The sequence below is a fragment of the Lygodium microphyllum genome, chromosome 17 (assembly GCF_053477565.2).
Source record: "Lygodium microphyllum isolate KBCC chromosome 17, Lygodium_microphyllum_v1.1.10, whole genome shotgun sequence".
In the NCBI taxonomy this organism is placed as follows: Eukaryota; Viridiplantae; Streptophyta; class Polypodiopsida; order Schizaeales; family Lygodiaceae; genus Lygodium; species Lygodium microphyllum.
The window spans coordinates 100,363,401-100,380,020 of NC_141151.1; the positions used below are offsets into that span (position 1 = coordinate 100,363,401).

The window sequence follows — 16,620 nt, forward strand, 5'->3', positions numbered from 1 at the left end:
CCTCTCTATTATCTATGGTCAGTCAACTCCCAGTTCAAGGCCTAAACATAGTTATGAAGCCAAGTTCTCAAGCACGTAAAGATGTGGAAGACTAGTACACTCGAATGTCATCAGAACCCAGATCAACAGGAAAAGAACCCGTAAATAAAAAGTAAAGTGTCCAACAAAAAGCATATACAGAAGAGAGGTTGCTCCAGAAGGCAGGCTGGGACAGTAAAAGCTAGAAAATTAGATTAATCCAACAGTATCTCAGAATAACTCAGCACTCCAAATATTGATGTTGCGTGGGTAATAGTAATTTCAAACCATAAGGAAAGAGGAAAATCAAACAGAATGATCACCTTCCAACATTATGTATGTCCCTTAAACTTACTGATAGCTAATGGTATAGAAACATTGCGAGCACCCTTTACTAAAACCTTCTCAGAGAGGACTGTCATTTCCATACGAGCAAATAGGATAGCCAATGGAAAAACAATATTTCCATACATTAATTCAAACTTCTTCTTCTTCTTTTTTAAAACAATATTTGAATCCCTTTGGACTGTGCCAAACATGTAAAACTTAATGTATGTACTAAATTCTCAATATTCACTTCAGAAAATGTGTATTCCAAGGCAAGAATTACTATTCCTCACCTCCAACTGATACCTTTAAGTAAGGAAGACCCTTTGCACCAGACTTCAGTGCTTGTTGGTATGTGTCCCCCTTTTTAAGCCTTGATGTAGAAAACTTTTCACTTGCATTGGGCACAGTTAGAGCTTTCACTACCCCACCTGAAGCAACTGCACTTGAAAACAATTGAAAACTTGATCCTTCAAAGATGCTAGACACCTGCAAATCACAATCAATATCTATTTTAAGACAAACACAAACTCAAATTGCCGAGACAGAATGTAAGAATGCTTTCATGGAAACTATAAAGGATAGCTCACATCTGCAAGTTCAAGATCAAATCGCAAATCTGGTTTATCCGAGCCAAATCGGTCCATAGCCTCCTTGTAGGTAAGCTGAGGGAAAGGATTTGGCAGGTCTATTCCACTGACTGTATGGAATACCTGAGAATGGCAGAAAGCTGCAGCTTAAAAATTTAGTGAAATAGAAAGTCTCCAATAGGATTATAATGACTGGGCCTGCAATAAGGCATACATGTCTAATGAGATCTTCATTCAGTTTAAGCATGTCTTCAAGAGGAGTGAAAGCCAATTCCATGTCTAACTGTGTGAATTCTGGCTGTCTGTCTGCTCTCAGATCCTCATCACGAAAGCACCTGCTCAAAGAACAAATTCACAACCTTACTTCCTTGCCCTGACTAACAACATGATTGCAGAGCAATGGAATTAGCATTTTTTCCAGTATCAAGTGTGCCTTCAGAACTTTCCAAGATTAAGGGAACAATGAACCTTGCTATTTGATAGTATCTATCAAATCCCGACACCATGAGCATCTGCTTGAAAAGCTGAGGACTTTGAGGCAAGGCATAAAACTCTCCTGGCTTCAAGAAAAAGTAGAGCAAAAATCAGACTTGCCAAAGAATATGCTTGCATGCACAATGAAAAACACTTGAATACTAGGCTCCTACCTAGATGGTCATGACTAAACCTAGATGCCATCCAATCAAACTATCTGGAGACGTGAGAAAAAGGGGAGGAGAAAGGAAAACCAAGGTTCATGTATACTTACATTCATTAATGCAGCATGCATACATACTGTGTGCAAACATGCATGCAGAGGCATACAATACATCTAAATACATACTTCGGAAAAACCTGCCTGATCTTTAGCAATGTCCAACCACAAAATTTTTTCTCCTGAGTGCAGGCGCCATTTCAAAATGCTGAGATTGAATTCTTATTTGTCTTTAAACCACCTGATAATGAATACCCAAAGGCAAAATCCTCACTTGTGGAGAAGATTAAATCCTTCCATCAGTGGAAACATCCTGCACTAGGCAGATGCCTTTATTAGATACAAGATATTCCTGGCGGGACTCTTTACAAATCAATGGAGTAATGAGACTAGTAAGACACTCGGCCCTAATTGCACAACTCAAGAAAAGAGAATCCAAAAGGCAGAAGAGATCCTCGAATCTTACATTACAGCAGACATAGATTTGTAAAAGGCATGGGCTAGAACAGCACTCTTCACTTCTATTCTTCGAAGCTGCCTCTTCTATGCCAGTCACAATCTGGCACAAACCAACTTCGAACTGTCTTCAACCACAATCGAGCCACAAACACTCCAGTCTGCCTTGATCTATGATACTCCAGCTCACCGATAAGGGTCTTTTCTACTGCACTACCAGGCATTATCACCAGGATGTTTTGCTGCTGCGCTACCAGCCATGATCACCATGATGCAGAGGATGTGTTTGCAAATGACCAATTTACTGATCTCCATGATCGATGATCCACCAGATCATCACGATCAACAGCCATGATTAATGCAATCATCAGCCACCATTTAATGTGTGTCACCACATCATCAAACAATCCATGATCAATCTGCCGATTGAGATAAATCTGCTGACTGCACTTGTGATTTGCTCAACTGCAATATCAACATGGTGTTGACCAAAACTCCACTCCACACCCATATCTAGGGAAACATCAATTTCCCTTGTACAATCTGATTACAACTCCAAAAAAATCCATCAAGAGAATATCAATATAAGTAAAGCCATGTTGCAACATCTCCAATCTCATGTCATCCACATGCCACTGTTTCCTCACCTCCCCTAGGTGCCTATGCAAAAAAGACATATCCTTGACCAAAGCTCTAGGTTGTTGCTCTTGCCGCATCTCATCGCAAGCAAACACCTACTTGGAAGAACCTCCCCCACTACTTCTGTGCTTGCAATCTCGCCTTTGCAATAATGCATTGGTTAGGCTGTCCAACCTTCCTTCACTTATCTCACCTCTCATAGATCATAAGCCAACTCCATGGCTTGCTCCAAAGTATATGTGCATTGTGCCCACACATCAAATGAGATACTCGTACACAAGCTGTCCACAAACTTAGAAACAACCTTGTTGTTAGCAAACCTCAAACCGAAAGGATTAAAGTAGGTATTTGCTAAAGTTCATGAAGTACATATCCACAACTTCCTTTTGTCTAGAGGACTTCCACTCTGTTTTTCTGCAAATTGTAGTCCATTGCACTGCAAAGAGGGCTCATGAGAGAAATCTTGGATCTTGTGTTGTCTCCAATTTATGTATGCTTGTACTTTTTGCTTCATGGATTTATGTAAATCAGGGAATCATTAAGCATCCTCATGCTGAAACCAGCCTTCCTTCTTGGAAAGGGTGGTAATTCCCTGATTAAGCACTTAATTACAGCAATCAGGTATGTTCAGAGGCATTTTTGACAGGATGGTCTTGTATGCTCCTACAAGACATTGTTGACAAACACAAAGATCTATAATGACTCCTCTCTATTTTTCAAGAGCCAGTACGATCAACATCGACATCAAGTTCTCTCCAAGGCACCTTGGTAGTGGCTTGGTTACCCACTGCTTGGGTATCCATGTTTCTAATCTAGTGATTCTTTGTTGTATGGACTTTGATTAGTCATTATCATTGTATCATTGTATTGTATCAGTTCATCCATGATCTACGAGTGTTAGTAGTCGTCTAGACAGTTCATGTGTGAGTTTGAGCTATACCTAGCATGGCTAGGTATTTTAGGCATTTTTCTATGGTCATTATGATGCTTATTTGGGCATTTTATGCTAGCACACCAGCATTAAATGCTAGCCAACCTACTACCATTTATGGCATCCTTTTGTCCTATTTGAAAGGTGAAAAGGATCGAAGCTTGCACGCGAGCTATGGCGGGAGAGCAAGAGCAAGAAAGAGAGAGACAAGAAAAGGGAACTCCAACAGTCACAATGTGTGACCGGGCCTTCCTTTATTTACTAGTCACTAAAATGAATGTAAAGAATAAAGTGACGTGACGGGCGCCCGCCACCTACAATGTGCAGTGGCGGATACTGTCAGTGTAGTAATACATGGGGCGGCACGACGGAGGCGCCTTTACCCCAACAACCTCCCACTTAAAGGCGAATCTGCCCCAGTGAGAGAGAAAAGAAAAGAAAAAAGACAGTACAACTGTACATAGGTACAAGGGATGAGGAAAGGCAACATCTCATCCAACGCCCATCAATCTCCTGAGGAAGGCAAAGCGCTCAGTAGTGAGGCTTTTCGAAAGCAAATCTGCAGGATTCTCGTTAGTGGAGATCTTGACAAGGTCAACAGACTTGTCCTCCGCGACACCACGTATGAAGTGATACCTCACCTCAATGTGTTTCGTCTTCGCATGGAAGACCGGATTCTTAGCCAACTGAATGGCACTCATAGAATCCGAATGCAGTGTAGGTATAGCATCAATCCCAAGGTCAGCAACTAGACGGCCTAGCCATATGGCCTCCTTGCAAGCCTCAGTGGCTGCAACATACTCGGCCTCAGTGGTAGACAAAGCCGTACACTTCTGAACCCTGCACATCCAAGAGACAGCACCTCCAGCATAGGTGAATACATAGCCAGAAGTGGACTTCCTACTATCTGCATGTCCTGCATAATCGGAGTCAGTGTACCCCACGACCCCTGTATCCTGGCTGCCATAGCAAATACACATATCTGTTGTGCCCTTCAAGTACCTCATGATACCCTTCACGGCATCCCAATGTTTCCTGCCAGATGTAGCCATATAGCGTGCCACAACACCAACTGCAAAGGCAATATCTGGACGAGTGGCTATCATTGCATACATCAAAATGCCCACGGCTGAAGCATAAGGAATCTGGGCCATCTCGGCCCTCTGCTCATCTGTCTGCGGACAATCGGCCTGTGATACCTTCATATAAGAAGGCAATGGACAGCCAATAGGCTTTACGTCCTGCATGCGGAAGCACTCAAGGGCTTTATGAATATACTCCCTTTGTGACAAGTAGAGGAGTCCCTGATGCCTGTCGCGTCTAATGCGCATACCAAGTATGTGAGAGGCCTGTCCCAAATCTTTCATCTCAAAGCTCTTCTTCAGCTGAGATTTAAGAGCATCTAGCTCATCATGAGCTTTCCCTGCTATCAACATATCATCCACATAGAGTACCAAAATAAGCAATGAACCATTACGGGCTTTCTTCGTGTAAAGACACGGATCCATAGCACTCCTGTTGTAGCCCTGTGATTGCATAAAGGCATCAAACTTATGATACCATTCCCTAGGTGCCTGCTTCAAGCCATAAAGACTTTTCTTCAACTTGCACACTAGGTGCTCCCTGCCAGGTTTTGCAAAGCCCTTAGGCTGCTCCATATAGATCTCATCATGCAAGTCCCCATGTAAAAAAGCCGTCTTGACATCCATCTGATATAGATCTAAGTCAAGCTGAGCAACCAAAGCTAAGACCAAGCACAGGGTGGTCATCTTAACTACAGGAGAAAAAACCTCATCAAAGTCTACACCATGCTCCTGCTTAAAACCCTTTGCTACCAATCTAGCCTTGTATGCCGGCTTGGGGTGTCCAGGGGTACTTTTCAGCTTGTACACCCACTTGCATGGCAAAGCCTTCTTGCCCTTAGGCAAGGCAACCAAATCCCAAGTCTCATTCTTATGCAAGGAGTCGATCTCAGACTGCATAGCCCTCTCCCAGGAGTGATTGTCACCTCTGCGCATAGCCTCATTATAAGTGAAAGGCTCTCCTGCATCTGTAACCAAAACATAATGCATAGAGGGCTGAAATCTATCAGGTGGACGTCTGTCTCTAGCAGACCGTCTCACTGCAGGCTCTACTGCCTGTCCAACACCCTGACCATGAGCATCTGCTGCAGCTGTAGGCTGTCCAACTGGCTGTGCAGGAGCTCTAGGCTCCTCCTAAAAGATCACTCTGCGGATCTCAACCACCTTCTCAAGCTGCCTGTGCATCTTGTCTTCATGGAAGACTACATCATGGCTGCATACTATTTTCCGCGCCTGCAGATCCCATAGGCGATAGCCCATCTCTCCTGAATCACCATAACCAAGAAAGATACATTTATTGCTCTTTGGATCCAACTTACTCCTCTTGTCCTTGGGCACATGGCAGAATGCCTCACATCCAAAGACACGGAGATGCGCATAAGAGGGTGGCTTACCAGTCCAAACTTCCTCTGCAACCTGGAAATTTAATCCACTAGAAGGCGATCGGTTTATGACATGCACTGCCGTACTAACTGCCTCAGCCCAAAAGCTCTGTGGTAGACCTGCATGGCTAAACATAGAGCGGACGCGCTCCTGAATAGTCATGTTCATGCACTCAGCCAAACCATTCTGGGGTGGAGTGTAAGGGGCGGTCAACTGACACTTAATACCCTTGTCATCACAAAACTGCTCAAAAGCACGTGAGACATATTCTCCCCCATTGTCAGTCCTAAGGCATTTCAGCCTATACCCGGTCTGGTTCTCAACAAGAGCAAGCCAACGCTGAAAGACTGCCAAGACATCGGACTTTTGCTTTATGGGATAAGCCCACACTTTCCTAGAAAAATCATCAATGAAGGTAACAAAGTACTTCGCGCCACCCATAGACATACACAACTCAATGACATCCGATAGCAACCAAGTAAATGATCAAACTGAGTCGGAAATGCTCAAATACATCCAAGGCAAAGCTCCCAATGTCGGTAAAGCATAGACGAACCAAGCGGCATATATCACGAACCAAAGCATGTAATGTATGAAGCCTAACTGTCAAGCATAGACATGAGGCATAAGCGGTCCAAGAGCATGCCAAGTCGGTCCAAATGCCAGTGAATACCAACCAAGACGGAGCTTATACGTAGCTCAAATACATTCCATAGATTCAAACATGAGCTCAAAGTCGTCCCCAAATGTCAAATACATGATGGCAAATCCCAAAGCATACATCCGGTACCAATAGGTAAGTGACAAAGCATCCAAAGTACCTTCAGCCCACTGTTATTACAGCCAAGTTTGACTGTCAAAACTGAGAAATTTCAGCCAATATTTCAGGCCAAAACCATGGCATAATCATGTGCATACATTCCCAAGGCACTAGGCATCATGTAGGCCGCATACGGGCATCAAACAAGGTAACCGGAGTAGAGTATAAGCATCAAATGCCAATGCCAAGTGTGGCTGCCCTGTTTCCAGCACTATATAACAGTAAATGACAGTCCCAAATCAGAGAATGTCAGCCCCAAAGCTTCAATGCCAAGCAAAGGCCTAAAGAGGCTTTCAAAGTAGCTCAAATGCCTTTTAGAAACCATTGTTTAAGTGTTCATTTAGGAGCCAAGGCATATAGGCTGAAAACGTGATGAGTAAGCAAGCAGAAATCTGGCGCAAATTCAGCGCAGGCTGTCTTGGGAAGTGGCTGCTCCATGTGGCAATGTTGGTGTGGATGGGAGGCTCAAAGAGGCCTCAAAGAGGGCATACACAAAGCCATGAATGCCCAAAGCAAAGGGCAAGAGAGATATGGAGCTTTGAAGCTTCAAATGATGGCTGCCCCTCTTCTTCCACCTATTTAAAACTGAGAACTGAAGTAAAACCCTTCAAACTTTGATGCAATACCTCAAGGGCAAGGCCCTGAAGAAGCCCAACAATGCCGGGAGGGAGCTCGGGAAGCCGGGGAGTGTCGGAAGCTCGGGACATCGGCTATGGCTGCCGGGATGGAGACCCAATGCGTGAAGGGAGTCGATGCGAAGGTAGAGAAGCACAGAGTCGAGCTCAAGCAAGAGGAAGCCAAGCTCTGATACCAGTTGAAAGGTGAGAAGGATCGAAGATTGCACGCAAGCTATGACGGGAGAGCAAGAGCAAGAAAGAGAGAGGCAAGAAATGGGAACTCCAACAGTCACAATGTGTGACCGGGCCTTCCTTTATTTACTAGTCACTAAAAAACAGTCACAATGTGTGACCGGGCCTTCCTTTATTTACTAGTCACTAAAATGAATGTAAAGAATAAAGTGACGTGACAGGCACCCGCGACCTGCAGTGTGCAGTGGCGGGTACTGTCAGTGTAGTAATACACGGGGCGGCACGGCGGAGGCGCCTTTACCCCAACACTATTTATACCGTGCTCCCTCCTCAATCAATTATATCATCATCACAGGTTCTATTGGAGAGAGAAAGCCGGTGCCAATGCCTACGAGCTAGTGACTCACTATTGTACGCATCATTCTTGTGTGAGAGACAAGAAATGGGAACTCCAACAGTCACAATGTGTGACCGGGCCTTCCTTTATTTACTAGTCACTAAAATGAATGTAAAGAATAAAGTGACGTGACGGGCGCCCGCCACCTGCAGTGTGCAGTGGCGGGTACTGTCAATGTAGTAATACACGAGGCGGCACGGCGGAGGCGCCTTTACCCCAACACTATTTATACCGTGCTCCCTCCTCAATCAATTATATCATCATCACAGGTTCTATTGGAGAGAGAAAGCCGGTGCCAATGCCTACGAGCTAGTGACTCACTATTGTACGCATCATTCTTGTGTTTGGTATATGGATTCCATTTCCTAAGCATTCTTTTGAGTTCTCTTCTTTGAAGCATTCTTTTATGTTTTTTCTCTTTTGTCCTTGTGTTCAGCAGTTTATTACATCATCTATTTATGCTTCCATTGTTGCATCCACTTCTGACACCATGCTCATTGTACTTCTCCAAGGTGTATCCAATCGAGGCCTATGTTGGACTATCCATGGTGCACTTGTTCCTCTTTGGTGATCCCCCTATGAGAGAGGGTGTTCAAGGTCATTGTTGTGTCTCAAGTGTCCACCTTTAGGAGGACCACATAGGCCATTCTTTTGGTCCACTTGCATTTCTCTCATTTAGCGTCCATACTTGATTTATGCCTATATATGTACCCTTCTCCATTTGTGGAATCACTTGTACTTTTGCATTCCATTGTGGATGTCCTTGGGCCTAAGATCCTTGCTCTTGGATACAGCTCTATTCCTACTTCCTCCTCACCATGGTGATGGTCGTTGTACTTACTTTGGCTGCACAATGGTGGATTCAATTTCATTGGTCTCATTTGTTCATTATGCTTTCAAGTGGTTTTTTCATGTTTCATCTTTATACTCTTCAATCTCGATTCTTGTTTTTGCTTCCACGTTTTGTCATTGTGAGAGCCCTTTGAGTCACCTTTTCTACATTTATGGGCTTGTCATTCTGTAAACATTGTGAAAATGTTTTTATTGAAATAAAGCCATGAAATTGGCAATAAACACAATTTGTCTTGTGAAAGTGGTATAATGATTGATCTTGTGATAGTGGTGTAATCACTTGTCTTGTCATAGTGGTATAACCACAAGTATACTAAAGACTGTGCTAAGATTGTAAATCCTAAGATAATCAGATTATGGACTACAGTGAACCCAAAAGCATAGTTTTGCGCAATTGAAAGTAGTAATTGCTGCTCACTCCTATTGCCAAGATACAAATCAACCTTCTATGGGTGAAATAGTACATTGAAAACTCAATTGATGCAAAACCGTCAACCGCTTCCTTCCTCCAGATTCTATAGTGTCTAGCAACTTACTTTTTGTGAAAACACCATTCCCTCAATTTTCCTACAATTCTTAAAATTCAAAGAATCCTCACTTGATTTCAATTGTCTTTTGTAAAGTGTGGTCTAGCTTACTATTGCAGCTCAGGACCAACTGTCCCTTCAAATTACCTTTATCTTTTACCAATCCATTAGCTCTTTCTTGACCCTTCAAGGCAAGAAGTTACATTGTGCCTAGCAAAATTACTCTACATATATCAAGTTGTATATCATAGTATATGACCTAAAGAAGTCTAACAAATTCTACTAAGATCCTCCCACTTCCACAATCTCAAACAGTGCCTTGCCAATAGAACAGTACATTGTGTTGTTATCAACATATTGCATGGCAAAAATTGTCACCATTTGGTTTTATGCTCAAGTGCATAACATGTCAAAAGATCTAAGACAATAGCATTTGCCTCATCATACTCTCATCTCTCTAAGATAAAAAGAAGATAAGAACTCAAGGGACATATCAATATTCTCAAAAACAACTCTCCAAAACAAACATGACATACGAGGATCCCTAGCATTCATAATAGGCTGTGAGATGCCGTGATATCGTGCATAGACAATCTTGCCATGTGATCTGCATTTATCTTTTTCCTCACCAGAATGAAATGAACATATTTGCTATACCTACAAATAAATGGTCCATATATTATTATTCCTTGTAAGTGTCCTAGAAAGATCAAAGATAAAATCCATGGCTATACTATCCCATGATCTATTAAAAGTAGACAAGGGCTACAACAAATCCGATGCATTTTGTCAATCAAAACTTGGCCCTCTAACATACAATGCATATGCACACAAAGTGATCCACATCCAAGACAATTGTGAAATATTTCGCACACTCATAAAATGTTGTATTTTAGCATGAAGCATTTCATCCTTGGGTAGTCAAAAGTCAAATGTCACGTGAAACAATAGAATGTGTCACCAAAATGAGAAATGAATTTATGAACTTAATGATTTAATTAAACTTCACAAAGATTTTCAATTAAAATGAATTTTAATTATAAAACCCCTAGCTCTTAGCATGGTGATCATTGCACACGCAGCAAAGGATTTGACACTAGGATATGCGATGGACGACAAGTGTGTGGGCCATGTGGTACATGGCAACAACTAAAGAAACAAGGTGCGACATGAGACTTTTACTAAATTAAAAGTTTCCACCTTACAATTAAGTTGCATTGAAAGTTTCGCCCAATAAGAAGCTCAGTTAGAGCACTTAAGTTATTAACCAAGCCCTGAGCTAAAGTTTCACTCCCATTGAGTGGCTCGCTTATGATTAATGACTAAGTCATTAATTAGCCCTTAATCAAAAACATGATATGATTAAAAAGTAATTGATTACTCATAAAAAGCAGTTGGTTACTCCTATGGAAAGCTTATCTTGGCTATTTGGAGTTGCTTCTCTCTCATTTTCAGAGGAACCCAAGTTTAGAGACAACCACTCTTCTCTCTCTTACTGTAGAAAATTACAGATTTCAGCCATGGAATGAGCTTATAACATAGATGAAGTATGGACAACAACCAATTTTTTTTCACTTGGCATGGGGATTTATCATGAGGACATGTATTTTTAAAATCTCACTTTACATGTGGGTTAATTTTTAATAACACGGTTAAGTAAATGTTGCATGTGTGAGATGTAACTAGTATTCAAGTAAATTTACGAGCCCGAGACCCGAGAAAATCACGGAATGTCAAAGACAAAAGTTGTTATAAGTTATCGCACATGTACTTAGTGCTATCTAGTATTTGTTGTTGGCCTAGGTTATTCATTTGGCCATAAGTGTCTGTTGGTGACACTAGAGAAGTGGCGTTTCATGGTACCTAACGTCGATCTGATGGTCAAAGATGGCACAAAGACACTCGAGAATGGAAGTTGCCTAGCCAAATTAATTATTGGTCAATCAAATTATTTTTCTGAGCACCAAAATAATTATTAGATTAATTTTTAATATTTACAGATAAAATTAATATTTAATTATGGATAATGTTGAAAAAAACATTTGGGAAGACTCCTACTTATCAAAAATACCCATGAAGATTGAAAAACGTCTTTAGAGACAGGAGAGAGGCATTTTTAATACATTCAGTCTGCAAGAGAGAGAAAGGAGATGCTGCTAGTCTAATTTGAAACCATTGGAGAACCTTTTAAGGTAGCAAAGGGCAGGAGGAAACCAATCAACAACAAGAGATTGCATCTGCAGGCTACTCAGACAGAGCATTAGCAATAAATGATTGATTTTCTTCAGTTCTTCACGAACAAAGTCTGAATTTTATCTCCTCAATATTCTTTCTCATCTCCCAGCCTTGCTTCAAAGATTATAGCATTGAGATCACCAGAAGCTAAGAAATTTCAGATTTCTCTTATGTAAACCCTAACCTACAGCAAAAATTAGGGTTTAGTAATAGCCTCGATAAGCGTGCTAAAAATTGGAAGCTCCAAGACTTGAATTCAACAAGACTGAAATTCTTTTCAGTCAAATTCAAGTGGAGGGACCAGCAAATCAATGAATTTGGGGCATGTTCCATCTCCATCAAAGCAGATGAAGGCCAATTGACCACCCAAATCAAGGAACAAATCAAATTGAAAACTTGTTGGTCGTTTTGGACAAGGGGAGTTGGAATACCGAAAGGGATTGGGAGAATCCCATTGTAGATCAACTTATTCTTTAATTAAATTAAAGAAATACCGAAAGGGCCGCCAATTTTAGAGCCAACAAGGTGTCCATCATCCAAGATTTGTAAGTTAATTTGCATTTCTCAGTTTTGTAATAAATTGCTACTATAACTAAGTTGTAATTAGGAAATCACCATACATCCACAAAAGGAAGGTTGGTTTCAAGATTTCATTGGACAACCTCGTAACTCCAAATAAAGCAAGATATGCTACTGTTTTTAAGCTAAATATAAAAAAAAACAAGTTACAATAGCACTATGAGTTGAGATCCTTTCTTTTTCTTCGAGATCTCAAGCCTAGTGCACTTTCTAAGTAATTTTATCATAAAGAAAGCGACATTCTCACAATTTCATGAGGAACCCTCCCCCCCCCCCCCCCCCTGTTTGTGAGAAGAACAATGTGGAACTACATGGGAACTATGCAAGAGAGTTGTCTGAGTAAATGCTCTGCGAAATTAGGTTTAAATGCTTGCTATCATTTTTAGATTTGGCAAGCTCAAGAGTTCAATCATAGTTTTGAATGCTCTACAAGTGATCGGAGGCCAGTAGTGAAGGTGTCAAGGCCATTGTGCCCCATGGATCGGTTATGTCACAAGAAATCTCTAAAATATGACTATTTTTAACCAGTTTCGAGCATATTTCAATAGCATAAACAAATACTAAACAGAGTGCCAAGCTTTGGGACCAACAAATGTCAATCTGTGGTGCAAGAGCACTCTAGCTCCAGGTATGTATGGAGATTTCTTATTGAATTTACTATTAAGCTGAATTAAGTGTTTACTAAAATGTGGTTTACTACCCTTTGGGCTTCCAAAGACCGAATTCAAAATAACATGTTTATAATATATATATATTAAGCAAGTTTCGGTAAAAATTACATGATGTAGCGAAAACAATTTGAGCAACTAATAAAGAGTACATAACAAATAAGGGAAGAATCTTAACTCCTTTAATTCCAAACAAACTTATACAAAGATGGCTTTGTCCACCCATGCACTTCCACTATGAAGCTTACTTAGCAATCTAGATAGATGATAACTGAAAGGCTTAAGGCTACCTGAAAGGACTCTAAGGGAAAGACAGATAATGATGGCTTAGGAGGGATCTCCCTTTCATAGGTTGAGAGAGCAATTAGGTTAGCCTGTCTGCCCAACCATGCCCTCCCTAGTCAACCAACAAACATTCACTTTATCAATCAAAACCCAACCAAAGTCCAAGCTAGCACATGGCTTCTTCTCATAATGGGGCTCTTACAACTTTGAGCACCATGAATCATTGGTGGTACCTTACAAGGGTGGGACATTGAGCATATCAATGTACATCACATGAAACGGTTCATGATGATATGTTATAAAAACTACTGAAACATGTGGTTTTCTGAATAATGCATCAGCCACAACATCCTTTTTACCCCCACATCCACTTTCTAAAAATGAAACATGAGGATTTTCACATTATACTGTTAGAGGGCTGCAATGTATTACTGGGTATTACATGGTATCATAAAGTGTGTGCTATGATTGATGCATAATAGGAGGATCACTCTCACTCACAAAAGAAAGCAGTATGTTTTTAATGTAAAGTAGAAGGGAGAGTCAATACCTATCATGTTTGTTTCAACAATTTTTTTAGTAATGAAAAATCATCTTTTTGCATTCTTGGGTTTTGGAAAAGATATTAGTAAAGATCCTCTATCCCTTTTGCTATAGCCTCGTTCTCCTACTATGTTGGTGATCAATGTTTTGCAATTTTCCACACGTTGATATTGTCAGAGTGCAGCGGTGCGGAAGCGTAAGACTGAGAGAGAGAGGAGAGAGAAAGAGACAGTGGAAGATGAAGATCTGCTGTATAAAGTGTGCTGTATACAAAGATATGCAGATATGTACACGGGCGCAGTGCGCTGGACTGCGTGTCTCCACCTTGACGATGCAACCTGCTGTTCACCTCGAAGACCGCTGCAGTCTGCACTATCTCCTGTCTGAAATCTGAGAACAGAGACGGAATCTGCGCGAGCCACCAGTCTGTAATCTGCGAGCAGAAAAGTGTGGGAGACTGCTGAAAAACTCGGCTATAAATAGCCAGGATCTGGGCGCCAGAAAAAGACATGTCGGCTGCATTTAATGCAGCCAACTGACAGGACAGGTCGGACTGCCACGTGGCAGTCCGACTGTGCAATCCGATTGCACCTGGACAAATCTGTCCGACAGGATCTGATCTGACTGCTAACACCCCCTCTCAGAGCCTGGGCAGGGCAGAAGCCTGAGGAATCTGGAATGTCTCCAAAGTAGAGCCTGGGGAAGTGCCTTCGTAAACAAATCTGCAAGATTGTCCTCCGTCTTGCAATACTCCACAGTGATGGTCTCATCCAGAAGCTTCTCTATGATGAAGTGGTACTGGATCTCTATGTGCTTCGTCCGGGCATGAAAAACAGGATTCCGTGCCAAGGCAATGCAACTCTCATTGTCACATTGCAGCAAAGTAGGACGAGTCTGGGGGAAGCCAAGCTCCTCCAACAATCTCCGAAGCCACACTGCCTCACATGTGGTGGAAGACGCGGCCCGATACTCCGCCTCAGTAGACGAAAGGGCTACCGTGGGCTGCTTCTTGCTACTCCATGAGATAACACCTGCACCCAAGGTAAAACAATAACCTGTAGTAGACCGCCTGTGGTCCACATCACCGGCCCAATCCGAGTCGCTCCAACCTGCAAGTACAAGATCTGAACCATCTGTGCCTGCTGGATAATGAATCCCTAAATCAGATGTCCCCCTCAAATACCGAAGTATCCGCTGAGCAGCCTGCCAATGCACCGTCTGAGGTTCACTCATGAACCCTGCCAAGAGCCCAACAGCAAAACAAAGATCAACACGAGTGTTGAGGAGCCAAATCAAGGATCCAATCAACTGACGATAGCGGGAAGCATCCGCCATGGGAGAAGCTGAATGGGAAGTGGCCTTCCAGTTTGGATCCATAGGAGTAGAAAGGGTCCGACAATCTTCCATCGCAAAAGAAACCAAGAGCTCATGTACATATCTCTGCTGAGAGATGAAAATCCCCCTCTGAGACTGATAAATCTCATGGCCCAAAAAGAAATGGAGTAGACCCAAGTCCGTCATCTTGAACGTCCGATGTAAAGCTGCCTTCGTCTCTTGGACCTTCTGTGCATGATCACCTGTGACAATCAAATCATCAACATACAACACAAAAAGCACACAACCATCCTCGGAAGTGTGAACATAAAGCTGCGGATCGGCCTTAGAACGCCGATATCCCAACTGTGACTGAAGGAGCGAATCAATCTTCTCGTTCCATGCACGCGGAGCCTGCTTGAGGCCATACAAGGCCTTCTTCAACCTGTAGACTTTCCCATCTGAATATCCAAAGCCAGAAGGCTGCTCGACATAGATCTCCTCCTTCAAATCACCATTGAGGAAGGCCGACTTCACATCCAACTGGTAGACAGGCCATCTCCTATGGCCAGCCAAGGCAAGAACAGCTCGAATAGTCGCCATACGAGCAATGGGGGCAAAATTATCATGACAATCAATCCCTGGGCGTTGTGCAAAACCTTTAGCAACAAGGCGAGCCTTGTGCTTGTCCAAAGAACCATCGCTAAGGTACTTGGTCTTGAAGACCCATTTGACGCCAATCACCTTCTTATTCGGGGGGCGTGGCACGAGTGACCAAGTGCCATTCCTCTCAATAGCCTCCAACTCGACTTCCATAGCTTTCTTCCATGGTGCGGACTGTAAAGCCTCCTTCACGGAGGTGGGCTCGCGATCCTACATAACACGGGTCATCAAACAATAGTTAGAGCAAACAAGCTCTGTAGAATGTGTCTGGTGCCTCCGTGACCGCCGCGGACCATCATGCGGTCCCCACTCCTTAGGAACCCCCTCGATCCCTGAATCACGGAGTGTGTCACGGGCCCAACGAGGAGGAGGCCGAACCTCCCCTCATCTCTCTCCATCAGCTGAAGACTCTGGAATATCCACCGGTGGTAACTCCTCGGGGGGGACCGGTGGAAGAGTAGACTCTGTGTCAGAAACAGAATCTGAATCATAAGGTGCGGGCTCCAAAGGAACTGTAGCGGGAGCCCAACTCTCCCCTGGATCTCCAAGAACGGGATGCTCCTCACCCGCTGATATGGCCGGAACCTCCACAAACCGCACATCTCGACTAGTGTACACATCCCGCTTAACGGGATCATACAAACGATAGCCTTGGGACTGGGAGCTCTAGCCAACAAATACCTGTCTTCGGGAAGCTACTTCAAATTTATCACGATGAGCCTTGGGAATGTGAACATAGGCATCACACCCAAAGACCCTAAAATAAGAAACATCGGGCCTAGTCCCAAAGTAAGCCTCAAAAGGTATC

The 16,620-nt window shown here is 42.7% G+C and overlaps 1 protein-coding gene across 5 annotated transcripts in view; it reads right to left on the reverse strand.

The window, feature by feature from the left end:
* The window catches only part of LOC148022189 (tRNA synthetase class II (D, K and N) family protein), a 48,511-nt gene that overhangs the window by 14,154 nt on the left and 17,737 nt on the right, over positions 1-16,620 (reverse strand). For 4 of the 5 annotated variants that reach the window (XM_087697826.1, XM_087697830.1, XM_087697829.1 and 1 more), the window contains 4 exons: positions 1,404-1,495; positions 1,150-1,270; positions 936-1,058; positions 639-834 (listed from right to left, as the gene is read on the reverse strand). In XM_087697826.1, coding sequence (XP_087553952.1) covers positions 639-834; positions 936-1,058; positions 1,150-1,270; positions 1,404-1,495 — 532 coding nt within the window. The remainder of the gene's footprint in view (positions 1-638; positions 835-935; positions 1,059-1,149; positions 1,271-1,403; positions 1,496-16,620) is intronic. The other variant, XM_087697828.1, reaches the window with a different exon arrangement.